We start from the raw sequence: 26,570 nt of genomic DNA, 5'->3' as shown, positions 1-26,570 counted from the left end.
ACAGACATAAAATGGAACAGAAAACTCCCACCCGGACAAACGCCCATAACAAAACGAGACTGGGACAGAAAACTTCGAAAACTACAAGACAGAAACTTATACAACAAAGCCAACGAAACACAATACAAATACATACACAGAAAACTCCTATCACTTAACACTATGCACAAATGGAACAAAAACATAGACAAAACATGCAAAAGATGCGACAAAAACGAAACGGAAACATTGCAACACTGGTTCTACTACTGCCCAGACACACAGAAAATATGCATACAAATCATAAACATACTAAACACCATATACCCAAACGACAAATACAGCAATACCCTAAAATTCTTTCTTATGGGTATTGTAACCGCACAAGACAGAAGTATAGGCGACACATGCATAGACACTTTTTGCGAAACAGTACAACACATACGAAACGCACTGATTTTCGAAAACAAAAAACTAAACGCTCCACTGCACTTTAACACGCTACTAATAAAGAGACTGAGAACAGAAATAAAGACAGAAAACAAAAATCAAAACACTTACAAAACCGCTATTAAAATTTGCGACGAAAACATCAAAAACATTACAAAAACACAACAATACAAAACAACATAACCCTCTACAAATAATAGCCGTAATATATAAAATGTAAATAATGTAAATAAAAAAAAAAAAAAAAAAATCTTAACTACGTAAAAAAAAAAATATTATATAGCAAAAAATCAAATAAAAAATATATACGATTGTAAATAAATTTATCACGGAATTGTAAATATGTAAATTATACCGTCCACAGCTGCCCATGGCTGATGCAACGTAAAAGGAAATAAAAAAAAAAAAAAGATTAAGTGTAGTATCATCATCCTTGCGCCGAAAAGCCGGTCACCACTAGGTGGTGTAAAAATTCCGATGAGGTGCTGGGCAAAAAAGTCGGGCACCATCATTTAATGGTGTATTGATCCGAATGAGGCTCAGTGTCGAAAAGTCGGGCACCACTTGGTGGTGTAAAAAATCCGATGAGGCTGTTTTGGATGGTGTGCGAAGCTTTGGTCATGAGCTGCTTAAGTCGGGCAGAGGATCCGGGAATGTTCGTTAACTCAAGCACGCGGGGGCCTCAAAGCAGTACTGTCAAGGCTTGGCTCTAATATCAGTCGACAAGACGTAAAATGGGGTGACGTAGGCAAGCGCCGAACATCCTCCCGTCCACAGCTGCCAATGGCTGATGAGACGTTAAAGGAAATAAAAAAAAAAAAAAAAGAACAAGTGCAGTATCTTTTGGTGAAATTTTTAGCTTGGATAGATTATTATTGCGATATTCTTCGAAGCTTCTTCGCCACTTTAAAGAAATCGACGTTTGTCATCGGCTGCTCCGTTATAAGAGTTCAGACTTCGGCGAACTTTCTCATTTTGTTTTCCTTTTTTCTTTTTTTCTTAAACTTTTTTTTTTTATTTTTCAATCATGGCATCATACGCGAAATCTGTCGGCAACAAAACCGAGAGACAAGAGCGAATCATCGATCTTAACATCTACATGGACCCGAACGAACACTACAACAGAAGCTACCAAGAACAACGAGCGAAAGAACTGGAACAGAAAATCACGAAAATCGTCGGCGCGAACAAGATGATCGGCCTTAAATATTCCAACTGAGGCAACTGGATCGTCGAATTCCGCTCAAAAACCGACGCACAAATGCTTGCAGATTCGGAACTCACCATCTCCGGCTTCAACCGTAAAGTCCAGTCGAAAGTCCGAAGCGAAATCGGCTTTCTTATAACCATTAAATGCGATCCCCTGGTAGAAGACGAAGAGATACTCGAACAACTGAAACCTTTCACAGCTGAAATGTATTCCATCCAACACACCAGCTATCGATTTAACCCCCTCCTGAAGGACGGACGAAGACTTTTCGGAATCCGACCCTCAGTCAAGCTCGATGAAATCCCACACAACATCGAGCTAGAAGGAGTTAAAACCGCCCTCTACTTCGCGGGGAAATCCTTCCTCTGCGAGAAGTGTGGTGCTTCACATCCCCCACAACAAAGATGTGTCCAAAAAAACCAACAAAAACAAAATACAACATCCGAAGCGATCACCGTTGCAAAAGTTAGCAACGCGAAAAAACCAACATCGAAACCAATCGAGAAAGAAATAGAACTACAGCAAACGAAAGAAATAGAAAAGGCTGTAAAAGAAATCCGAGTCCTCGTTGACGAAGAAAGAGAAAGCATCACCGCTCTCGAAATAACCAACACAGAGACGGAACTGATGGTTCAAAAGCTAAACGACCTTGATGCAATTATCAACGAGGCAGGTAGCTACAGAAGAGACGAAACCAACGAAGGCAAAGATGAAGGGTTGAAAAAGGTGGAAGTAAAGAACAATAAAAAAGACACGGGAGAATTTATCGCCCGAGTCGAAAATACCACTGTCAAACGAATGGCTCCTCCACCGACGCCTCAAAAGAAAGACATTAAGAAAACTCAAAGGTAACCTTCCTCCTTTTATTTTTTATTTTTTATGCGAGACTTACCTTTGTTTATTTCTTCAAAAATATTTTTGGTTGTAAAAATGCGTGATTGTAAATGTTTAAGCACACACACTCATTTCGTCAAGCATTATAACATTCACAAAATCACATATCATTAAATGGCCGTTTATTTCACTACTTTTCTTTTCCCTCATCCTTTTCACTTCTGTCATGCTTTATCTGCTCGTTCTTTTTCTTCTAGTAAATTCCCACCACGCTTTCTCATCAATAATTCAATGCGAAGCATCTGTGCTATGTCGCAATCACACCATGCGCACATTAGTCTAGTCAAATTAGGGTCCAACCTGGACAAAATTTGGATAAAGATGAATTTGGTATCATTCGAAGCGTAATTTTATCTACTTTAACATATCCAAAATCCACCAAAATCCATATTGGGCAAAAAAAGTTATGATTATTTTAGCTCACCTCATTTTTATTCAAATTTATTGAAAATACAAAAAAAACCCGTTGTGTCTACTATCAATAAGTTGTAATAACTTATTATAAAGTTGCTTAGCCTTTATGAAATTTTGCGCAGATATAGCCTAATGTGTAAAAATTTAAAAAAATGAAATGTGCTTCAGAAATCTTTTAAATGCTGATGTCAGCAGTTTTTTTACAATATTTTTTTGAAATATTTTCTTTCATAATAAATATATTTTTAACTACTTTTGAATAATTTTTCATTTAAGGTTTAAATATTAGTGCTTTTTACACTCGACCAATATAATTAGAAATAATATCAAAAATCAAACATTTTTTCAAAAATGTTTCCATCTCCATCTTCACTACTTTCATATTCATTTTCGCTGTCATCGATATTGACATTATTTTTTGGTGCATTTGTGCACTCCAAACCTTGACACTGTCCGCAGGCTGTCATGCAATTTATTTCATGACGTCGACATTGGCATTGTTTTCCACATGGTGTTTTAGTATTAGTGCCGCAGTTGCATCTTATGATATTAAGAATGTGAATTGGTGCAGGATCCTGAATAAAAAAATACTTAAGTTGAAAAGTTAATTAAAATTTTAGTTAGGAGCTGGTTTAAACTTAGATTGTTTATTGAAAAATGAGTATTTTCAAGAAATCCGTTTTGAAAGTAAATCAGCTTTTGTGGTTTATTTTGCTGCTCCAGTATACGTACTTTGTCTGTCTTTATAGGTACTAAAACGTCATTTTCCCTTCTCCATCCCCACTTTGTTTCATCCATATTGACTCCCAACCATTGCTGAATTTGTAAATACACTCGAAACGAGTGGTACTTGATCGCGCTTTCAGTTGGTGGTAGTCGTTCTGGCTGAATTCCTTTTTTGGAAGTTGCCACCATTCTCATATACTTTTGTTTCCTAAGTTGTGCTAGCGAGACTTGTTTATTTTTTTCACCTATAGTAATAGTTGAGCTAAATCAAACCTCTGCAAAACAATATGGACGTATAATTATAAAATAAACAATATTGTAAATCAATAAAAAAAATATGATCACTGTCTTGCATACCATAGATGTTCAAAACCACTTGTATTCCAACATTAGCTACCTGATCTTGTGTTGCAAAGGGATCTTGGAATACTGCACATAAAGATTGAGCAAACTCACTATTCGATTCAATAAACTTCAGTACAGCTATCTTTCCTTGACCAAAAAACGCAGAGGTAGTATCACATCCACTCCATGCATGGATAAACAACAAACATTTTTTCACGTGATATGATAAACTTAATGTAAGATTCTTTATGCTGATTGTTTCCGTATTTTTTTTCATACTTTTTTTAGCTTTGCGGCGCAAAAAAATTTCACACATGGTTTGATCCCACATGTGAACCAACATAACAAGAGTGTCTGTATCATCAGCTATGATAGTAACACATTTTCCATTTTGTAAAAGCTCAATTCCTTTTGTAGCAATGGTTCTGTCAGCGTCTCCTTCGCATTCCGCTACTATATGACCTTTTTCTCTTAGCTTTATTACCAATGCTTTGATCAAAGCAGTTTTGTTATTGCTGTTTGACAGAAATTCAGATTGTTTGCAGTTCACTTGGTTTTTTGGTTGGAATACAATGTTGATAGACTTTCTTGCTCTCCTTTGATGTTCTTGATCTTTGATGGATGATTTGTAACCATCAAAAATAATTAAAGTATGATTACCATACTTTTTTGTAATATATGTACAATATTGTTCAATAATGTCTGAATATGTAGCTGGGAGACTCCAAAAAACTCGATGCAGCAAAGCTCCGCCGTCAAGAATATAGGTTGTGTCATTATTCACTGTTAAAATTGTTGAATCCTTAATGAGTTCTCTACCAAGCTCTGCTTTGTTTGGTTTCCTCATTAATCCATCTTTGAAGAGAGATGTGGGCTCCGGTGTTAATTCATATTCGAAGCAGTCAGTCAAATCTTCAACCCTCTCGATTAGCATGATTAGTCTTTGGAACAAAACATTAGGATCTACGTGGACTGCATCGCCATTAACTTTAACAGATGGCATCAATTTGGCAAGTGTCTTGACCTGCTTTGAACGCTTGATAACTGCTTGATTGACTGCGATATTATTAAGACTGTTTTGAATCTCTAAACCCACATTTTCTGCTTGATCACAATTGATTTCATCATCCTTATCAGCACATAGGCCAGTAAATATACATTGAAGTCCTGAGTGTTGAAATTCAAATGGGTTAAACAGCTCGAGCTGCTCCTTTAATGCTTTAAAATCTTTAGTATCTCTTTTTCGCCGAGACTCACCAGATTCACAATGTTGCTGACTGCTCTCAAAACGATGCTTTGTCAATGTTGACATGGAATCATGGATTGCTCCGCATTCGTGCAAGGTACTGACCCAAAGATTCCTTGTAGTCTCTGACATACCCCTTCCTCTGGTTAAGCCTCCATTGCTTTTTATTGATTTCATCATGCACTGTTCAATTACTAAATCAGGCCAAAGACCAGCCCAATATCGATCTGTGCGTCTAATACAATGGTAACCTGATTTACAGTACTGCTCATAAAGCCAAGGATGTTCTGAATTAAGTGAGTGCATGGATTGTAGATATAACCGAGCACTTTTGGCATAGTTTATATGCCCTGTTGCGGCAAATAAATTAAGCATCAGCCTGGTGGCTTCCAGATGTTCGTGCCAGTTCCCAGTTCTCTCTGCTCTGATGAACATCTTGATAATGCTAATGTATTCAAGATATTGCAGCCATAGTTTTGCTGTTCTGGATGAATGGGAAAGCTGTATTTTTAAATTTTCAATAAGATTTGTGAATCTTATAACTACACTGCTACTGTTTATCTCTTCCAAATCCATGTTTCCTTGGACCAGATCCTGATACATATTTTCTAGAGAACTATCAGCTTCATCTTTGGAGCTTTGTTTAAAAAGTAGACTCATTAAGGCCGACTCCACTAAGAAGTGAGCTCTTAGTGCTCTAGCTACTGCTTTACCAGTCATTATATGCGTGACAGAGTTGCTTGCATAAATAAGTTCGAGTAATCTATTCAGCCCTGATCCCTCCATGACCATACCAATACTTCCTAGGAAGCTCATTAAGATGTGGAATCCTCCCAATCGAATAACTATATCCAATTGCTTAGACTTTGCAATTTCGTAAGCTTTTAACCATAAAGGCTGATCAAAAGTTACACTTGGAGTAGGTAAATTGATTAATTTCGCTTGGTTTTGTATAAAAACAAGTGCAGAATGAATGCAGTTTTCATCAGATGGGTTTAAGTTAATGATAGGCGCCATGAATATCTCACTTTTTCCGGGATGACATTTACTATTATGATGAAGTTGCATAAATCCACTCCATTGTGCCCGGTTCTCACCAGCCGTTGAAGTGAACGAACGTTGCCAGAAAAGATCAATACCGAGAGACAGTGAAAAAGTCTGTGGTGACTGAAGCTCAACAATGGGCTTGAACAATATCTTTGTCAATGCTGCTGTGTCAGGAACGTCATACCACAAAATCGGAATATTTATTTTAGAATTTATTTCTGCTGCCTTTAAACCATATCTTATTCTTTTAATTCGATGAAGATTATCCAAAACTTTAGAGTTCATCATTCCAGCAGCGATGATTCCCATCCCATGAAAAGTGTCTTTACCATCTAATGTGCAGATATTATGATCAACATTGTCTGCCACCCACTGAGTAAATAATCCATTCAGCACTCCTTCAACAATGTTATCGTTGTTAGCCATAACAGAGTGTTTAAAGCGTGTTATTTCTGATGGACTTATGCAAAAGCCTAGTTTAAATAGCTCATTTGTCAGCCATTTTGATGCAAACTTGTGATCTAGTTCTATTCCTAAACCAAAAAGCAAAGGCGGGACGTAAAACCGCGATCGAATAGCTTTTGTTATAGTTTGACCAATGGAAGATTGTTTTAGTTCGTCAGATGTAATTTGTTTCATGAAGAGGCGAAGCAATGGGCTTAAACTTTTTTCATGATGCTCAATATCGTATTTAGATGGGTAATTCTCTGTGCTGAACTTTAGATTTAAAATTTCTGCCTTTATCAACTTAGCCGCAGTTCTAATGATAACTTCACCTTCGTTTGCATCTTTGTTCTCTGCCTTAGATTTTTTAATAATAAATGTAGCTGCATCTTTAAAGCATACTAAATTAGATTTTCCTTCACTTTGGCTAATAATTATGTCGTCTTTGTATTTTTCTTCTAATTTTCTCTTTAAGTGCTTCATTGAATAAATATCTTTGGAATTTGCAAGTTCTTCCATTTTAATGTGCAACTCAGTAGTTGTCACAGGAGCCATTTGACTCTCAAACCAACCACAAAGCCTTTCAAAGTGTTCCGCCATTGTTGAACTTTCTTTGCGACCAGGCTTTTCTGTTTCAATCAAATTTGACCTGTAAATATATTAGGACTTTCTAGATTAGCATATGAAACATAAATATACACACAACGATTATAAAAGTTCAAAACTTGGTCAGAATTGGTCAATATGTTACTTTATTATGGAAAAACTACAAATCACTTTATCATTTGTAATTTAAAATATATTGGAATTAAGTAAAATATATTGGAATTAAAACCTGTTGGTGGAAACCCTACTGGTTGAAAATAGCTTATAACATTCAAAGTGGTATATAGCATCACTTGCAACCAGATCACAACAGCAATTCAAACGAGATTTTACTTCAACTGCCCATATATCTTTTCTGTCTTCACAAACCTTAAGCATACTTTGTTTGAATTTTATTGTACGCACATGTATTACGGCTTTACGATCACGATGTTTAGAATCGGGTAATGCTAAGTTGCCACAAATGAAGCAGCATTGCTTCCAGTTGAATATGTCGGTCTAAGTTATAAATAAATTTGTTTACAAAAAAATACAAATATTAAGCTACTGTTTTGCTTTTTTTAAGAAAGTGGGATGTCGTTATTAAAGAACCGCACAATGAATTAATAAAAAACAGCTAAAAGAACATAGTTGAACAAAGTAACTCATTCATATATAAATATAGTTAATTGTATGGATCAGTGACACAAGCACAAGATTGACTAAATACGAAAATATCTTACTGAACGCAATTTTTTAATGTTAGGGCTTTCCATTTGACATTTTAATACTTTTCTTTTCGGATTTGTAAAATCACGCCTGCATGCCACATGAACAGCAACCGTGTCCCTTTCCTTAAGTTCTTCTTCAAGGTTTTTATCGTTGCGTACTTGTGAATAATGAATTAAGGTATTAATACCTTTCCTTCCAACATTAATCGTTTGATTAGCAAGGTCACTATCTTTGCAAAGCAAACAAGTTTCTTTTAATGTGTTCAACATTGTATATTTTAATTTAAGGTATATTTAATAGTTTATCAAAAATTAAAACATGAAATTTAAAAATAATATTTAACAACATCAACATTCAGCTCTACAGTTTAGCAAGTACACAAAATATATTATTTGAAAAGAAAAATTAGCGCATTTTGAGCATGCTATGCTGATATTAAAGTAAAAAATGATGATGTCAGCATTTTATGTAATTAATTTTTACATTTTTATAATTTGTAAACTTTAAACTATATTTTTACAAAATATTATATGAATCGCGTCATTTTTCGCTGAATTATCACAACTTATTGACAGCAAGTCGTACGGGTTTAGTTTATTTAAAAAAAAAAAATCTACAAAGTGAGGTCAACAATAATATTTATAACTTTTTTTGCCCAAAATGAATTTTGGTGGATTTTGGATATATTAAAGTAGATAAAATTACGCTTCGAATGATACCAAATTCATTTATATCCAAATTTTGTCCAGGTTAGCCCTTTTTTAGGCTTATTTTGACTAGACTACATTCCAAAATCGAATTAGAAGTTTCTTAAAAACTTTGGATTTCGAGAGCAAAATTTGTTTAAAATACTCTAAAAAACTGACACAGATAACGAACAAACAAATATACCACAGAATCCTGACATCAAAAATGACATCCCCCGACAGACATATAAAATGGAACAGAAAACTCCCACCCGGACAAACGCCCATAACAAAACGAGACTGGGACAGAAAACTTCGAAAACTACAAGACAGAAACTTATACAACAAAGCCAACGAAACACAATACAAATACATACACAGAAAACTCCCATCACTTAACACTATGCACAAATGGAACAAACACATAGACAAAACATGCAAACGATGCGACAAAAACGAAACGGAAACATTGCAACACTGGTTCTACTTTTGCCCCGACACACAGAAAATATGCATACAAATCATAAACATACTAAACACCATATACCCAAACGACAGATACAGCAATACCCTAAAATTTTTCCTTGTGGGTATTGCAACCGCACAAGACAGAAGCATAGGCGACACATGCATAGACACTTTTTACGAAACAGTACAACACATACGGAACACACTGACTTTTGAAAACAAAAAACTAAACGCTCCACTGCACTTTAACACGCTACTAATAAAGAGACTAAGAACAGAAATAAAGACAGAAAGCAAAAATCAAAACACTTACAAAACCGCTATTAAAATTTGCGACGAAAACATCAAAAACATTACTAAAACACAATAATACAAAACAACATAACCCTCTACAAATAATAGCCGTAATATGTAAAATGTAAATATGTATAAAATGTAAAAAAAAAAAAAAAAGAAAAAATTTTAAATACGGAAAAAAAAAAAAATATATTATATAGCAAAAAATATATACAATTGTAAATAAATTTATCACGAAATTGTAAATATGTACATTATACCGTCCACAGCTGCCCATGGCTGATGTGACGTATAAGGAAATAAAAAAAAAAAAAAAAAAGATCAAGTGTAGTATCTGTTCTTGATTTTAGTCATCGGGATAGCGATTTTCTTTTCGTTATAGATGAGTACGAGCGCGAGTACGACGGTTCCTGAGTCCTTGGATGCGATATCCGCTAACCTTCTGATCAAGATGGAGAAAGCCGCAACGGGCGAGGAAAACGTAGACTTTCGGATGGAATATAGCACTGACGACGGGGATTCTGACGAGTCAGAAGACAGAGAACGAGAAGAGAAAGGTCGAGGAGACAACGACGCGAAACCAAACGAATCGCAATCCAGGAGCTACGCGAATGCTGCATCTGCCAACCGCAATATCGGGGATTACCGACCACAACTTAAAAACACGCTGGTCTGTACGCTCCAAGTCCGAGCCACGATTGGTGACGTTCTTCGCGAAATAGAGGAAAATAATCTCGACGAGGAGATGGAAGGGATCCAGCTAATCCGCGGAGGTACGGTGCTAGAGATCGTTATGAACTCCTAACGTGCCAAAAAGGTACTTCTCGAGCGAGGTTTAAATATCGGCGGATTTTACCATAAGTTTAGTAACTCGACTCCGATCAGAACGCCAACGAGGAGAACGACGGTATCGATTCTTGGTCTGCCGCTGGAAGCAAAAAACTTTCAAGTTGGCAGAGTCCTCCAGGATATGGGGTTTGGGAAACACTTATCCACCAGGCCAGTTATCAAACGGACGCCGACGAAAGGCACGCCATATTATTCCGGCATCCTTGTGGCCGTTATGGAAGACTTACCGTCCCCCCATACCATATTTCCTAACAATAAGAGGTTACCGAGTCAGAGCGATCCACACCGGACAGCCGTCTCGACCACCACGAAAGGAACGAAACGACGAAGCGCCGATACTGGAACCAACGAGAGAAATAGAACAGGAGAAAGAAACGAGTTCGGCTGAAACAACAATCGCCGAAGAAGTTGTCGAAATAGATACGAAGCAGAGAGTCGAGGAAAGCATTGAAGAAAAAAAAAATCGCGAGAGGTACGGCGGAAACGAAAGGAGTGCGTAACTGAAAACAGGACCGTCGAGGATGTAGAAATGACAGTAGAGATGGAAAAATCGGGGAAAAAGAACAAACGCAAAATGAAAGAACTTAAAAACACGGACGATCCAAAAAGAATATCGAAAGAACGTTCAAAGGAAGACAAACACGGGTAACGTAAGCTTTCTGTGTTTTTTTTTTTTTTTTTTAATTTTATTTTTTGCTAAGGTTTTTTCTTCTGATTGTAAAAAGCATACTTTGTCCCCTCCTTTTAAAATCTCCTGAAATTTAAGAGTGCGCCGCTTTTAATTTGAGAATATCTATACTTTGTAATTCTTTCAAATCGTGCTAACCTTTTGTCGGCATTTTTGAAAACGAATGGCGGTTAAAATTCTAACGCTCAACGTCAACAGTCTCAATGACGAGTTCAAAAGACGAAAAGTAATGCGCTATTGCAAAGCTAAAAAATGCGATGTCTGTTTACTGCAAGAAACGCACGGCTGCGAAAGAAGCGTAGAAAAATGGACAAAGGAGTGGCGAAACTTGACAAAAGGAAAATCTCTTTGGAACAATCTAAACCACAAGGAGCGCGGAGTCGCATTTTTAACAAAACATGATATCGAAATTAAAGATGTTATTCAGGACAAGTGCGGGAGAGTTTTTTGCGGCAACTTTTTTTATAAATGAGAAAAATATTAGAATAATAAACGTATACGGTCCTAACTTACCGCAAGAGAAAGGAAATTTTTTTAAAACTCTAGAAAGATACGCGAGTAAATGCGATACTCTTATACTTTCGGGAGATTTTAATATGGTTTTGAACCCTCTACTAGATAGGCAAGGTGGTGATCGTTTAAGTAAAAATAACACTTTAGGAAGTAAGAGTTTGCAAAATTTTCTTGAAAAATACGAACTAGTTGATCTCTACAGAGAGAACAACCCTTTGAAATTAGAATTCACTTTTGAAAAACCTGATAAAACTTTTCAAAGTAGAATAGATCGAGTATATATTTCTTCAGTAGCTAAAACGCAGAGCACGTGCAAAATTTTAAAGGCGGAGGTGAGCGACCACAGCGCGGTTTTATGCACAATTGAAAATAAAAATTCAAACGCGAGAGGGCCAGGTTACTGGCACTTGAACACCGAAATTTTAAAAGACGCCGATTTTAAGCAAATGCTAGAGCGCGAAACAAACTACATGAAAATTACTAAAAACGATTATCAAAACCCCAAACAATGGTGGGACATTGACAAAATTAAAATTAGAGATGTAGCAGTGCAACGCGCAACTGAGATAAGCGATGAAAAAAAGCGCAAGATAATAATTTTGAAGGAAGAAAATGAAGCGGAAAAAAATAAAATAGACAAAAACAAAGAAAAAATTAAAACTCCTTTAAAACAATTACAAGAGCTCGAATACTCCGCGGTTGTTTTTGTAAGAACAAAACAAATTATATTAGAGGAGGGTGAAACTCCCTTCAAAGTTCTTTTTCAAATGGAAAAAAATAATCAACGCAAAAAAACAATAAACGAAATAAGGTGCGGCGACGCGATTTATACCGATATACCGATACTAAAAACATTAAAAAAACTATTAAAAATTTTTATCAGCAACTTTACAAAAAACAACGCGTGGATGAAGGAGAGGGACACCTCTTCCTCGACAATTTTCAAAAACCGCTAATCGATGATGAAAACGCTTTTTTAAACATAAAACTTAGCAACGCGGAAATGCGAAACGCGGCTTTCTCGCTCGCAAAAGGTAAAACACCAGGGATAGACGGTATACCGGTGTCACAGGAAATTTTGCTGCTAGGAAATTTTGCAGCTGCGGCATAATTTCCTAGGAAAATCTGCTGCTCAGCTGCATTAATTCCTAGGAAAAATTGCCGCTCGCAGGAAAATTTGCTGCTGAATGCGTGACAAACAGAAATTAATCATGAGTCCATATTTGAAATATGAACGACGAAGAATACAACAATCTTGTTGATTTAATTGTCAGAGGATTATACCCTCATGGCATGGATAAGATTAGAAAAGATGGGTTAAGAAGAAAGTCCAAAAGATTTTTGGTAAAGGATGGCTTACTTTTTTACTACGATAAAAAAAGAAACATGGATCTGCTAGTAGTTCTAACAAGTCAAAAAACTATGATTCTCGAAGGCTGTCATTCGGCAATTCTTGGTGGTGGACACTTTGGTCGAGATAAAACGTTAGAAAAACTCTCCGAGAGGTATTACTGGAAAGGGATGGTAGATGATGTTAAGAATTTTTGTAAATATTGTGATAAGTGTCAAAGAGCAAACAGGTTTATACACTAAAGTTTATTTTTTATTATTTATTTAAAACAATAATAACAATGATAATTTTAATTTATAATACTGCAGGTATTATTATCTAAGTTATAACAAAAATTAAAAATAATTGTGTTATTTTCAAATAGTATAAAGTCTTTAAATATGCATAATTTATATTATTTCCTTCATAATATACTTTATAGAGCATTTGAAAAATACTCAGCTGAACTACATCCTATTAAAGTTAAAGATGAAGTATGGAAAACTGTTGGAATTGATTTAATTGGACCTCTTCCTTTAACAGAAAGGGGAAATAAATATATCATAACAGCCACCTGTTTATTCTCCAAGTGGCCTGAAGCTGCTTCCTTATCTGATAAAACAGCTACAAGTGTAGCAGAGTTCTTGTATACATGCTTTACAAGACATGTTTGTTGTGAAGTTCAGATAAGTGACCAAGGAAGAGATTTTGTAAATGAGGTACTGTGTTGGATTTTGTTTGTTTAATTGTTTTTGCTTATTTGTTTATTTTTATTACTTTTTTTTAAAACTTGAATTTTTCTATAACTTTTATAATCTAAATTTCGAAAAGTTGATATATCAAAATTGGATGTAAAGAGTGAATAAAGACTAAGTTGGACTTTTAAAACTTTAGAACTTGTTCATTTAAAGTTGATAAACGAAATTAAAGTTAAAAAAACATTGGCTAAACATCCTCATCTGCAATCCATATATAAAAATATTTTTTTCTTTGTTAATATTTTGCATAACTAAAGTGTTTTATGCCAAAATTTGCAAAAACTTTTTTTTTTTCTTTTATAAACTAATTTTTATTTATTTGGTTATGATATACTTGTTTATTATTTAATACAAACCCTATACAGGCATTTTTTACAGGCACATTTTATAATAGACCTATTTCCTCATAACATTTCTACTCAGATAAAGGATTTTTATTGTTTTGCTTAGGTAAACCAAGAATTAAATAAAATGATGGGAACAAAGTGCAATGTAACAAGTGCCTACCACCCTCAGAGCAACGGTCAAGACGAAAGGTTCAATCAAACTCTTCAGTGTCAAATTTTAAAATATATTGATGAAAAGCAAAACACATGGGATCTATACATTGAGAGTGTATTGTTTTCATACCGTGTCTCTGTTCAAGACTCTACAAAACAAACCCCATTTTATCTAGTTTATGGAAGACAAGCTAGGCTTCCTGTTGATTTACAAATAAAATCTATAAAAAACGATTTTGAAAATAAACCTACGATTGATGACAGTTTAAAAAATAGAGAAAGTCTATTAGAAAATGTAATAGAAATGCGAAAAAATGCACTGCACAATATTCAGAAAGCTCAGGAACGCCAAAAAAAAGCATATGATGCCAAACATTGTTCAGAAAACCAGTTGTTTAAAGTTGGCATTCAAGTGTTAATAAGAAACAGTAAAAAACTTTCCAGAAAAGGTTCAAAGACAGAGCCAAATTGGACTGGCCCATACAAAATTTGTCAAATTTTGAAAAAGAATACTTTTCGTTTATGTTATGTAAATGATTGCAATAAGAAATTAAAGCAAGTATACAATATGACTCGTTTGAAGATTTATTATCCTATTTCTGAAAATATGGTTATAAATAATATTGTTGAAAAAGTCCTAAATAATTCTGAAGAAAAGTCTAAACCTATATCTGAGAAACTTTCTATTTTTACACTGACAATGAAAAAAGTTATACTAGACGGCAAAGAATTGACTGACGAACATATAAATTTAGCTCAGTTGATAATAAAGAAACAGTTTCCAGATATTATTGGTTTGCAGGATACCTTGTTGTCACAGACTGATTCATTTAAGGCAGTAAGTACAGATAAAATTTCTGTTCAGATCCATTTTATTAATTCTCATTGGGTCACTTCCTGTTCAATAAATGGATCAATTTCACTTTATGACAGTATGTATAACAAACTAGATTCACATCTAATTAATCAGTTAGCCAGATGTTACAAGAATTTTGCCGATTATAATTGTGAATTTCCACCAAGTATTGTTGTAAATATTAAAAGTGTCCAACAACAGACCGGAAGTTTGGATTGTGGATTATTTGCTATAGCTAATGCTGTGCATTTGGCTTTCAGTAAACAACCCGAAACTATATCATACAATCAAAAGTTTATGAGACAACATCTTGAGAAAATGTTTCATGCTGGACAATTTAAACCCTTCCCATTACTCAATAAGCGAAGTAAATTGAGTATTACACGTAACAATCCCTCAACTAAAAATGTTCAACTCCATTGCACTTGCTTAATGCCTTGCACTTATGATTTTATGGTTGCTTGCAGCAAATGCCTAAAATGGTTCCATATTACATGTGTCCAATACAAAGAAGACAACTCAGTGCAGGATTGGAATTGTGAAATATGCATACGAAATATGCCATAAATATTTTTTCTATAAAATATTTCTGCATTTTTTTAAATATATTACCAACTCTTGTCTTAGAGTTTTATTTTGTTATAATTATTCAATTCAGCTTAATATATAGTGTGGCAATGAATAAAATACTTCGAAAAAGTTCATTGAAAGCTAGAAATATTAACATAAATTAAATTCATAAAAATATTAGCAAAACCAACTATTTTATATTTAATGTTAATAAAAGTAAAATTATCAATTAAAGAGATTTTTTTTTATAATTATTTTAATTGGTTAAGGAGGATTACTTTTAAAGGTTACTTTTATTAAGGCAAAGGTTTTTATTATGTAGCGTAAATAAAAAGTAAATTGATTTAAAAAGATGGAAAAGAACTATGATTAATCCTTTACAAATTTTAAGTTAATTTTAATTTGAACTTTATAGTGTGCTCCTTCAATTTAGCTTTTTCGTTTAGGCAAAAAAATTGAAATTTCGAAGAAATAATGTTAGGAAAGATTGAAATTAACTAGCTTTTTTCAGCAGCAAATTTTCCTGCGAGCGGCAATTTTTCCTAGGAATTAATGCAGCTGAGCAGCAGATTTTCCTAGGAAATTATGCCGCAGCCGCAAAATTTCCTAGCAGCAAAATTTCCTGTGACACCGGTAGAACTCTACCAGGAGTACTGGGACTTGTTCGAAGAGGAAATGACCTCTTTAGCAAACAAAAATCTTTTTGAAAAAAGCAACGAACTTTCGTGGACCCAGAATCATTAAAAGAAATCAGAATCCATTAAAAGAAATTGTTAAAAGGCTTCACGAATTAAAAGATACTTACTCTGAGAAAACAATTACTATTACCAAGTTTAATGGTCCTACTAACTCTTGGTTTAATACTCAAGATTGTATATGCTTTGTGAATAACATTTTGCCTGATGGTAGATTAGTATGCAAGATGTACAAAAAGAGTGAACTAGATAATTTTTTTGAAGATTTTGTTTTTTCTAAGACTCTTCAAATATATCTGATAAGAAAAGATACACTTTGGTCAAATCAACTAACTTATGCAAATATAAAATGGAGAAAATGTGTTTGCTTAGCACATGGAAATGATCAAGTTATCATACCCTTGCTAAATTGTGTAAATTTGGGCTGAAAAAAAAACAACTTAATAAACTTTTATTTAATTTATATTAAAATTTTCTATTTCTAAACCTTTTTTATGAGAATAGATTTATTTAAATATACTGACTTTGGTTTTATTGTTAATCTGTTTATAAAACTTATAAAATCTGAATTTAAAAATGTGATTATAAGAAATCAAAATTGAATGGCTTATGTTTCTAATTTAAAAAAAGTAAAAAGAGGTTTACGACTAATGTAATGTGTATGCACTTTTGATTTGTTCATTAAGTCCTTATTTTATTTGCAGGCTTTTTAGTACTGTTGTTATAACTGAAAAAGGTCTTCCAACCAAGACAGTGGTTCCTTATCATTGGGTTAGTTAAGACAAATGTATTGTTTACTTCCCACCCAAAGGATACAAAACTCTTGGAACTTATATTTCTGAGTGGGCTGTTCCGGAACCAGGCTGGAAAGAGTACGAGTTTATTGAATTTATTTTAGAAGCTGGAACATTGGAGACATGCAACCAGATGCTTCAATTTCAAACAGAAGATGAGTCAGAAAATCACGGTTTATATTTTTTATAATTAATATAATTTATCTTGATAAAAAAATATTATGAGTGTATAAATAATTTTTTTTTTTCAACCATAAGGAAAATCAAAGGAAGTTCGAGCACCCAGTCCAGAGCTAGACTTCATTTTTAATTCTAATGAACCTGTAAACAGTGGATTTTCTCATAATCTGAACGATAGATATTCAAATAAAGGTGACAAAGTTTTATGTAAAGGTATTCCAGAAAAGCAATTTGTTTGATTAGTATTTAATTCAACTTTATTATTTTTTTTACATTAGAAAAACTGAAAGCAGCACAAGCTCCAAGTTTGTTGTCTGATTTTCCACCTGATTTCATTAAGAAAAATGTTGGAAAACCTTTTAGAAAATCAAAAGAAGTTCGAACACCCAGTCCAGAGCTAGACATTTTTAATTCTAATGAACCTATGAGCAGTGGATTTACTCATAAGCTGAGCAATAAATATTCAAATACAGGTTATGAAGTTATATTTAAAGAAAAACTATATATATATTTTAACTATATTTTCAAAATAAAAGTTTAACTATATTTTCAACTTGATTTTAAAACAGGTAGTTTCAAAAGAAAACATTCAAATATAGGCGATGGCGGAGTTTCTTTCAAGGAAATGTCAAACAAGCGTGAGTACTTTTGTATATACTTGTCAATATTTTATCAATGTTGTTTTTCATTTCTTTTGTATTATATTGATAATAATATTTTTAATTCATTTTAGTTTCAGAATTAAGAATTTATTGCTATATAATTAAATCTAATTAAATCTAATTCAAAAGTCGTAATTAATAACAAATATTTTGTCAATTTTGGAAAATCACAAAATAAATATTTAATTAAATTTTCGCTTTTCTTTTCAGAATTTCAATATGCAATTTTCATGGAACTAACTAGTCAATTTGATCAAGTTAAGGAGAATCAAAAGAAAATCCTTGATCGTCTTGAGCTACTTGAAAATAATCATGAGGGGCACAGTGGGTTCGTAAATGCCGATATTTTAACAAAACCAATAGATACAATAGAAAAGTTTGATGAGGAAGAAAATGCATTAAACTCCAGTAAAGCAGCTAGGTTTCGAAAGGTAGTTTGTCAGTTTTTTTTTTCTCCTCATAGAAAAGTAAATTTAATCAATGGTTTTAAATGTTGCCTATAAAAACACAACTCAAAACTAAAAAAGCTTAATTTTTTTTTAGAAGTTTACAATTTTATTTACAATGTTATTTTGTATTTACAATTGTTTTTATTTTACAATGCAATATTTTTGTCTTTTACAGGATTGAGATTAGTTTGCTTTTTTTTTAACTAAAGTTTTTATTGTCTCTAGATTACACAGATTAGGGGTGTTGGTGGTTCAACGCCACGTCGACTCGTTAAAAATGTGTTAGACAGCATAATGACACAATCTTTGCAAAGCTGCTTCAGTAAAGATGGGATAAAAGGAAAACGAAAATTTGTGGCCACAACGTTATACAAATGTTTGAAAAGTTAGTTTACATACCTAATTACATTGTAATGAAGTTAAAGTTTTTATTAAGTTTTGTTATAAAGAACAAAAAAGTCATAATAACATTTGAAAAAAAGTTCTAAATTTTGCTTGTTTTAGAAGCACTCATCTCAGAAAAAGATGGTTTTGACGTGGGCAATATTGAGACACTTGTTGGCGACTTGTTAAAACGTGCAATGCCGAAATTGCAAAAAGAAGGAATTAAATAATATAAAAGTTCTTTAATTTTTTTTTGTTATAGTATGTATTATAACATTTAAACAAATAAATTTTAAACTTGAAAAAAGATATTATTGCTAGATTTCGGTGTCATGCCTAAAAACGACGACCATACGTTTGATGAGAAGTCAATTTTGGTCGAATTTGGACGTCCGCCAGACGTCTTAATTCGTCCAAAAAACGTCTAAAAAGGACGTCTTTGGACGTCCGCTATAGACGGACGAAAGTTGTTTCATTTGGACGTCTACCGGACGTCCATTAGACGTCCAAAATGGACGTCCAAGGTCCAATTTGGACGTCCACTAGACGTCAATGGACGTCTAAATGCCCACTGGGTGTATATATTATAAGGGCATGGTATAATACTCACGCTTATATATTTTAAACTACGGAAAAAACATCTAACTCTTGGTAAACTAATATATCCTAACATTTTATTAAACGAAAAAAAAAAAAATATTGTAAAACGGCGACGTATCACTTGGATTGATTGCGAGCTGGCTAGGCCGGAGTACTTGTATTAAACTGATACTTTTCTTTTTTTTCCGCCCGTTCCTCAAGGGGGAGGCATACTGAGGGTCGACGTGCTTCTGGGTCTTCCCTGGAGAGGTTCGGGCAAGTCTGCAAAGCATAGGCTGGAGGACTATATACACTCAATACCTCAAGTGTAGTCGCTTCTCGGCCTAATGGCTAAGATCAAGTGTAGTATCTATTATTGATTTTAGTGCTTTTATATATTTTCTAAATATATATCTTGGAATCTTAAAAAAATTAGTTTACTTATTTCGGTGGCTATTTTGTGGTTTTTAACTCGCTGTGAAGACTCAGAAAAGACTCCGCGTAACAAACTGAAATAGTTTTTTCTTCAAAACGTTTTTTTTCTTCCTTCGCAGAGGCAAGAGCGTAAACGTTTTTTTCAAACTTTTCTGTGGCGAAGCCTTTGTTACAGAAACCTTTTAAAAACACTTACCCAAGTGAAAAACTTAAAAGATATACAGCCCGCTGTATATTTAACTTTATTTTAATTTTCTTACGCCGAATTCGTTCGCAGAGTTTTTACTAGATTTCTTTTGACAAAAATCTAGAACTTTCCTATAGCTACCCTAGCTAAAAACATAAAACCTTTTTTTTTTGATTGAATATAAATTGTGAATATAATTTTGATTGAATATAGATTGTGAATATAAACTATGGCTATTATAACAACAACAACCAAATACGCGACGGACGAAAACTAATCAACATGATACCGACAGTGGACGTGGACAAAATGGTATTTTGACCGTAACAATAGACCACAGGTTACACCACCTATACTATAGAGGAAAAACGGTACCAACAAGACAGACAACACAGGACACACAGAAACTACTAGAGGACCTTGACATTTCCGACTCTGACGTAGACAAAATGTCACAAGACGACGACGAAAACGAAGATACAGCGACAACACAAAAACAAAACGAGAATATCCCCACTGACACAAAAAACAAAAAGACCGAAAAGAGAAAAACAGAGCCACCAAAACCAGCACCCAGGCCCCAAACAGCCAAAATACCAGAACAGAAAACAGAAACACATACGGCGCAGACATCAAAACACAGGACAGTACAAACGAAACAGAAACAAATACTGAACCTATACCCACAAGCAGTACAGATGTCACAAGACCGCCACAAAATTTGACACCAACTCCTACACCGATGGACACGGAACTCACAATAACAAACTTCAAAACAGACACCATACAAAAACCATCCAAAAGAAATAGTGTGACAACACCGACAAAAGAAACAAAACTAAACGACATAAAAACGAAAAGAAAACCGAACAAAATATAAACATGATTCGACACCCCATAAACCTTAATAATACAAAAATGACCGTAAAAATAACTACTATGAACACGGCTGGGATGAGAAGCCGACAAAGACGGAGACAGATATTGAACAACATCTGGTGCCTAAAGAGCGACATAACTCTGTTACAAGAGACCCACATATCCCCAGAACTCTAAGACGAAATTGAAAAACTATGGCCAGGAACCATCCTCTTCTCACCCGGAAAAAAGAACACCGACGGGACAGTCATATGCTTCAGAGATAAAAACCCGAAAACAAGCAACAACATAACAGACAAAAACGGACACTATCAAATACTGTAGGTAGAACTCCACGGACACAAAATAACTCTAACAAACGTCTACGCCCCATCAGGAGGACAATACAAAATATAAAAAGACAGAGAAAGACTGTGGACGACATTAAAAAACATCCTAAAAGACAGGACAACTCCGGAGAGTATTCACATACTAGCCGGCGACTTCAAATGACGGAATACGCACAAGACAGAACTTCTAGAAACGAATACGCGCAAACCTGTCTATCACAAAACACCCTAACAGAACACAAAAACACCCATTGACAATACACATACTTACATCACATCACGATGACCAGGACAAGACTAGACAGGATCTATACTAGCAACAGTGTAGGTCACTACATAACAAGCGCAAAATGATCCCGACAACAATGACTGACCATTATAACGCCCCCCCAAATCACAATTACCTTTAACAAAATTACGCGAGGGAAAGGGCTGTGGATTATGAACAACGCACTGCTCACAGACAACAACTACATAAAATTAATGACAAACACAATAGCCAAACAAAAAGCCACAAAACACCTCTACCGCGACATAACAGAATGGTGGGAGAATACAAAACAAACAATCAAACAAAAGACAGTAAAATACGCAAAAGCACAAACAAGACAAAAACGAATTATGAGACATACCTACGTAAAAGACTAAGAAACACACTAAAGAAAGAAGAGAGACTGGGACGGGACGACCAAATAAGTCAACGCTTGAGAACAAGACTAGAAGAAATCGAAAAAAAGAAAGAGAAAGGTGCACGGATAAGAACAAAAAAAGACTGGAACAACGACGGTGAACGTAACACTAAACTCTTCCTTTCACTAGAAAAACAAAAAACAGCCAAACGCTCAATAACACAGCTAAAAGACGAAAACGGAACTGTCAAAGACAAACAAGAAGACTTACTAAATATTATGAGAAACTTCTACAAAACCCTATACAAAAACGAAACTCTAGACGAAACAAGACAAGACGAAATACTTAAAAACACAAAACTACCGAAACTGTCAAACGAACAAAAACACAAATGCGACAACGACCTCACAGAACAAGAAATAACAAAAGCACTGAACAACACCAAAAACGGCAAATCCCCAGGCTCAGACGGACTAACACCGGACTTCTACAAAAAGTTCTGGGGAATCCTGGCAAAAGACTTTACCGACATGACGAACGCGGTACTAAACAGAAAACTCCTGACCCCCACACAAAGACAGGCAATACTGACATGCATATACAAAAACGGAGACAGGAAAGACATAACGAACTGGAGACCGACTTCACTTCTAAACACAGACTACAAACTGATAACAAAAACGCTGACAAACAGATTTAAACAGACGCTACCGCACATAATTAGCAAACACCAGACAGCATGCGTACCGAACAGACAAATGCACATGAACCTCATATACACACGTGACATACTGAAAATTGCAAAGACAGAACAATACACAGACACATGAATTGTCGCCATCGACCAAAAAAAATCTTTAGACAGGGTGTGCTGGACCTACCTATTAAAAGTACTACACAACTACAATTACGGCAACAAAACAATAGAAAACATAAAGACTCTCTACAAGAACGTAGAAACATGGCTTCCTACGCAAAAACCGTCGGAAACAAGACCGAACGACAAGAGAGAATCATCGACCTCAACATCTACATGGATCCTAAAAAGCACTTCAACCGAAGCTACCAAGAACAGCGAACGAAAAAACTAGAGACGAACATAACGAAATTCGTCGGCGCGAACAAGATAATCGGACTTACTTATTCCAACCGAGGCAACTGGATCGTCAAATTACGCTCGAAAACCGACGCTCAACTGCTTGCAGATTCGGAACTTACCATCTCCGGCTGCAACCGAAGAGTACAATCAAAAGTCCGAAGCGAAATCGACTTTTAAATCACCATCAAATGCGATCCACTAGTAGAGGACGACGAAATCCTCGAACAGTTGAAACCATTCGCAGCTGAAGAGTATTCAATCCAACACCCCAGCTACCGATTCAACCTTCTTCTGATTCACGGACGAAAACTATTCCGAATGCGACCCTCAGTCAAGCTCGATGAAATTCCACCCAACATCGAGATAGAAGGAGTTAAAATCGCCCTCTTCTTCGCAAGGAAATCCTTCTTCTGTGAGAAATGCGGTGCTTCACATCCCCCACAACAAAGATGTGTTCAAAAAAATAGAACAAATACTTCACCCGAAGCGATCACCGTTGCAAAAGCTAGCAACGCGAAAAAACCAATAACAAAACCGATTGAGAAAGAAGTCAAAACACAGCAAACGAAAGAACAAGAAAAGGCTGTTAAAGAAATCCGAGTCCTCATTGATGAAGAACGAGAAAGCATCACCGCGCTCGAAATAACCAACACAGAGACGGAATTAATGGTCCAAAAATTAAGAAACCTCGATGCTATAATCAATGAGGCAGGTAGCTCCAGAAGAAACGAAGGAGAAGAAATGCCAGAAGAAGGGTGGAAAACAGTGGACGTGAATAACAATAAAAAAGACACGGGAGAAATAATCGCCCGAGTCGAAAAAACCACTGCCAAACGAATGGCTCCCCCACCGACGCCTCAAAAGAAAGACATTAAGAAAACTCAAAGGTAACCTTCCTCCTTTTATTTTTCTTTTATTTTATGGGAGACTTACCTTTGTTTATTTCTTCGATATTTTTTTTTTTGTGGTTATAAAATTACGTGATTGTAATTCTTAAAGCACACACACTCATTTCATCAAGCATTATAACATTCACAAAATCACATAATATTAACTGGCCGTTTATTTCCCTTCTTTTCTTTTTCCTCATCGTCTTCTTTTATACCATGCTTTATCTGCTCGTTCTTTTTCTTCTAGTAAATTCTCACCACGCTTTCTTATCAATAATTCAATGCGAACAATCTGTGCCACGTCGCAATCATACCATGCGCACATTCCAAAATCGAATGCGAAGTTTCTTAAAAACTTTGAATTCAGAGAGCAAAATTTGTTTAAAATACTCTGTAAGAATGGATTTAATACGTATTTTTTCAGCTAATGTTTGTGGTCTTAATGATGTTAAAAAACACAAAATAATAATCCACAAACTCCGGAAATTGCGTCATGACTTCATTTTACTGCAAGAGACGCATTTAAATAACGACCAGGCGAAAGACTTCCTAGCGAAATGGAAACACGCAGGATTTTTGTCCGCAGGTCGCTATAATTCAAAAGGCACTCTAATTTTACACCAGGGAAATAATTTCAACTTCCTGCTAATAGAAAAATTTGAGGATGCGCACGGGCATTTTAACTATATTATCATCGAAGTTAAGTCGCAGAAATTTTTAATAATTAATGTGTACGCTACGTCCGGACAATCGCGCGACCAAAAGAACGCACGAAAACTCCTTTGGGAATGCCTCATTGCGAAATTTAAAAATATTAACGCTGAAAACTACTCGATAGTATTAGGGGGCGATTTTAACATGGACTTAAACGAACTAGACAGACACCCTCAACTAACGCGTAAGAAATGCGTTTCGTGCGAAAAATTTAAAAAGCCCTTGAACCTCTTAAATGTGGAAGACCTTTGGAGAGTTTTTAACCCCACGGTCAAGAGTTTACATACATAGCCACTAACAACATTTGGTAAGCGAGACTGGACAGAATCTACACCAGCAAACATCTACGCCAGTTCACTGACATTAAGCACGAACCGATGACATTCTCTGACCATCAGAACGGAGTCGAGGTTACCATAAGCTTAAACTCACTGGACACCGGCAAGACAGTGTGGATACTGAACAGAAAACATCTCAAAAACCCGAGTGAACCTTTCAAAGACGGGTCAACCAAGTGAACCTTTCAAAGACGGGTATGTAATAAATATGATTTTTTCATTGCTAGTTTCAAGACTGAAACCTAGTTATTTAAATTTTAATTCCAGGTGAGCCTCGCAAGGCTAATTCGTTGAAGCTGCCCTGCCCCACTCGACGGAATTCTTTCTACATTATGCTGCAATCCGTGTAAGAGAATTTTGTCGTTCTTGATGAACTCTTAATGGGAACCGACTTTTAAGATCTTATGTTTACGAAGAGAGAGAAGCAAGGCATTCTTCAGATTATCGAATTTCTCGAACCATTCAAAGCCGCTACCGACGCTTTGCAAGGTGAACATTACCCAACGCTATCGCTAGTAACCTCAACTGTTGACGAATTGATTCAAGTATGCCGGCCTGCAGAGCAAACCCAGCGCAATGATCGTTCCCAGCTGAATATTGACGATGATGACATCGTGGAACAAAGCGGTTTTGATCACGACCAAGAAGTTGGATACTTGGGGCTTCCAATGGACGATCCGAATTGTACCGAAGAAGACTTTGGCTTAGAAGTACTGAAGTCGAAAGTTTCCTCTGCCCTTCATCGACGGTTCCCTCAAAATCTGATTTTCAAACTGGCATCTGCTTTGGATTACCGTTTGAAGGGAGATTCATCCGTTATTGGCACCCTTCCAGAATTTATGGAGGCAATTGATCATTTCAATGTTGTTTTCAAATTACAACAAGATGGATCCTCCAGTCATTCATCAGATTCAACTGAAGAACGCTTGCCTGTCCCTCAAACTAGTGCAGCAAAATCAAAAGAGAAGACCGGGTACAGCTCTTTACTTGGAACTTGGAATAGGTACTTGGAACAGAAAGTGTTTTCAGAAAATGTGGTTGTATATTATTGGGTGCCGCACGCAATATTACGTTGTGTTTTACATTCCAAAAGTACGCAGTTTTACTTTTGACGACTATATTATTAAAATTTACGCTGTAATTTGTCATACTTATAGTAACTTATTTGTATTGATATTTCATTAAATACCACTTAACATACCATCATTTTCCCTATCTTTTATAACATGTCTAACAAATTCTTATTGTAAATTACATCATAATATTTAATAACAAATTTTGATACTGAAACAAGATGTAATGAAATTTTTAAACTTAAAAGTTTGTATTAAATGATGAGACAAGTGATGGCGAATTTTAAGTGATTATACCAAAGCATTAGAATAACCTCACCTACTGCAATAATATTGATGTAATTGCGTAAATGTTCAATTATGACTTAAACTTACAATTCGGTTCATTTTATTCGTGCTAAATTTTTCGGGCTCAACAATCGGCTGATATTCGCACCACTGACACGTTTTTCTTTGCTGCTTCAATTTCTTAAGTCGGTTTTTTATTTTTATTTTCTTTCCAAAAAGTAAAAAGAATTCAGTACGTAATTTGACGTAATTTGACGTAATTTTGGCGCTACCTTTAACTAACCCCCCGAAACTTTACGATATTTCATTAAGATCAAAGAAAAGCCGCAGGAACATATTTGTTCCGGTAGATGAAAGATTGCATTAGCGCAAAAACCA

The 26,570-nt window shown here is 35.1% G+C and overlaps 6 protein-coding genes and 1 pseudogene across 6 annotated transcripts in view; 5 read left to right on the top strand and 2 right to left on the bottom strand.

Annotated features, from left to right (window-relative positions):
• The window catches only part of LOC149876555 (uncharacterized), a 345,360-nt gene that overhangs the window by 64,932 nt on the left and 253,858 nt on the right, over positions 1-26,570 (top strand). The gene's annotated exons all lie outside the window — the stretch shown is intronic.
• The window catches only part of LOC149876579 (uncharacterized), a 295,309-nt gene that overhangs the window by 124,797 nt on the left and 143,942 nt on the right, over positions 1-26,570 (bottom strand). The window lies entirely within an intron of this gene.
• Positions 2,696-12,705, bottom strand: LOC149876596 (uncharacterized). Its single transcript, XM_090075179.1, has 5 exons — positions 8,084-12,705; positions 7,591-7,859; positions 4,031-7,404; positions 3,680-3,918; positions 2,696-3,522 (listed from the first exon to the last, which is right to left on the bottom strand). Exons 1-5 carry the CDS (start codon positions 8,339-8,341, stop codon positions 3,274-3,276), a joined length of 4,389 nt encoding a protein of 1,462 aa, XP_089931305.1. The 5' UTR covers positions 8,342-12,705; the 3' UTR covers positions 2,696-3,273.
• On the top strand, positions 13,891-15,856 carry LOC149876595 (uncharacterized). The gene has a single exon (XM_090075192.1). The coding sequence runs from the start codon at positions 14,133-14,135 to the stop codon at positions 15,582-15,584; it is 1,452 nt and encodes a 483-aa protein (XP_089931318.1). The 5' UTR covers positions 13,891-14,132; the 3' UTR covers positions 15,585-15,856.
• On the top strand, positions 16,840-17,797 carry LOC149876594 (uncharacterized). The gene is made up of 3 exons (XM_090075243.1): positions 16,840-17,249; positions 17,335-17,448; positions 17,535-17,797. Exons 1-3 carry the CDS (start codon positions 17,210-17,212, stop codon positions 17,795-17,797), a joined length of 417 nt encoding a protein of 138 aa, XP_089931369.1. The 5' UTR covers positions 16,840-17,209.
• LOC145201851 (uncharacterized) lies at positions 17,819-19,051 on the top strand. The gene is made up of 4 exons (XM_090075217.1): positions 17,819-17,894; positions 18,129-18,349; positions 18,593-18,752; positions 18,872-19,051. The coding sequence occupies exons 1-4, from the start codon at positions 17,882-17,884 to the stop codon at positions 18,979-18,981; spliced, it is 504 nt and encodes a 167-aa protein (XP_089931343.1). The 5' UTR covers positions 17,819-17,881; the 3' UTR covers positions 18,982-19,051.
• Positions 19,662-19,829, top strand: LOC149876593 (U2 spliceosomal RNA; annotated as a pseudogene).

This window comes from Hydra viridissima, unplaced genomic scaffold (assembly GCF_058129835.1).
Source record: "Hydra viridissima isolate aposymbiotic clone 2 unplaced genomic scaffold, HvirCarnegie_v1 scaffold_19, whole genome shotgun sequence".
Classification (NCBI taxonomy): domain Eukaryota; kingdom Metazoa; phylum Cnidaria; class Hydrozoa; order Anthoathecata; family Hydridae; genus Hydra; species Hydra viridissima.
This window is presented reverse-complemented; position numbering and strand designations above follow the sequence as displayed.

What these genes read in the sequence shown, in the direction of transcription:
- LOC149876596 (XM_090075179.1), bottom strand. Translation starts at nt 8,341, where the DNA reads ATGTTGAACACATTAAAAGAAACTTGTTTGCTTTGCAAAGATAGTGAC. An exon ending in AGTGGTTTTGAACATCTATG is followed by an intron (nt 3,919 to 4,030) that starts GTATGCAAGACA and finishes CTATTACTATAG; the next exon opens with GTGAAAAAAATAAACAAGTC. An exon ending in TACCTATAAAGACAGACAAA is followed by an intron (nt 3,523 to 3,679) that starts GTACGTATACTG and finishes TTTTTTATTCAG; the next exon opens with GATCCTGCACCAATTCACAT.
- LOC149876595 (XM_090075192.1), top strand. Translation starts at nt 14,133, where the DNA reads ATGATGGGAACAAAGTGCAATGTAACAAGTGCCTACCACCCTCAGAGC.
- LOC149876594 (XM_090075243.1), top strand. Translation starts at nt 17,210, where the DNA reads ATGCTTCAATTTCAAACAGAAGATGAGTCAGAAAATCACG. An exon ending in AGATGAGTCAGAAAATCACG is followed by an intron (nt 17,250 to 17,334) that starts GTTTATATTTTT and finishes TTCAACCATAAG; the next exon opens with GAAAATCAAAGGAAGTTCGA. An exon ending in CGATAGATATTCAAATAAAG is followed by an intron (nt 17,449 to 17,534) that starts GTGACAAAGTTT and finishes TTTTTACATTAG; the next exon opens with AAAAACTGAAAGCAGCACAA.
- LOC145201851 (XM_090075217.1), top strand. An exon ending in AAGCAGCTAGGTTTCGAAAG is followed by an intron (nt 18,350 to 18,592) that starts GTAGTTTGTCAG and finishes TATTGTCTCTAG; the next exon opens with ATTACACAGATTAGGGGTGT. An exon ending in GTTATACAAATGTTTGAAAA is followed by an intron (nt 18,753 to 18,871) that starts GTTAGTTTACAT and finishes TGCTTGTTTTAG; the next exon opens with AAGCACTCATCTCAGAAAAA.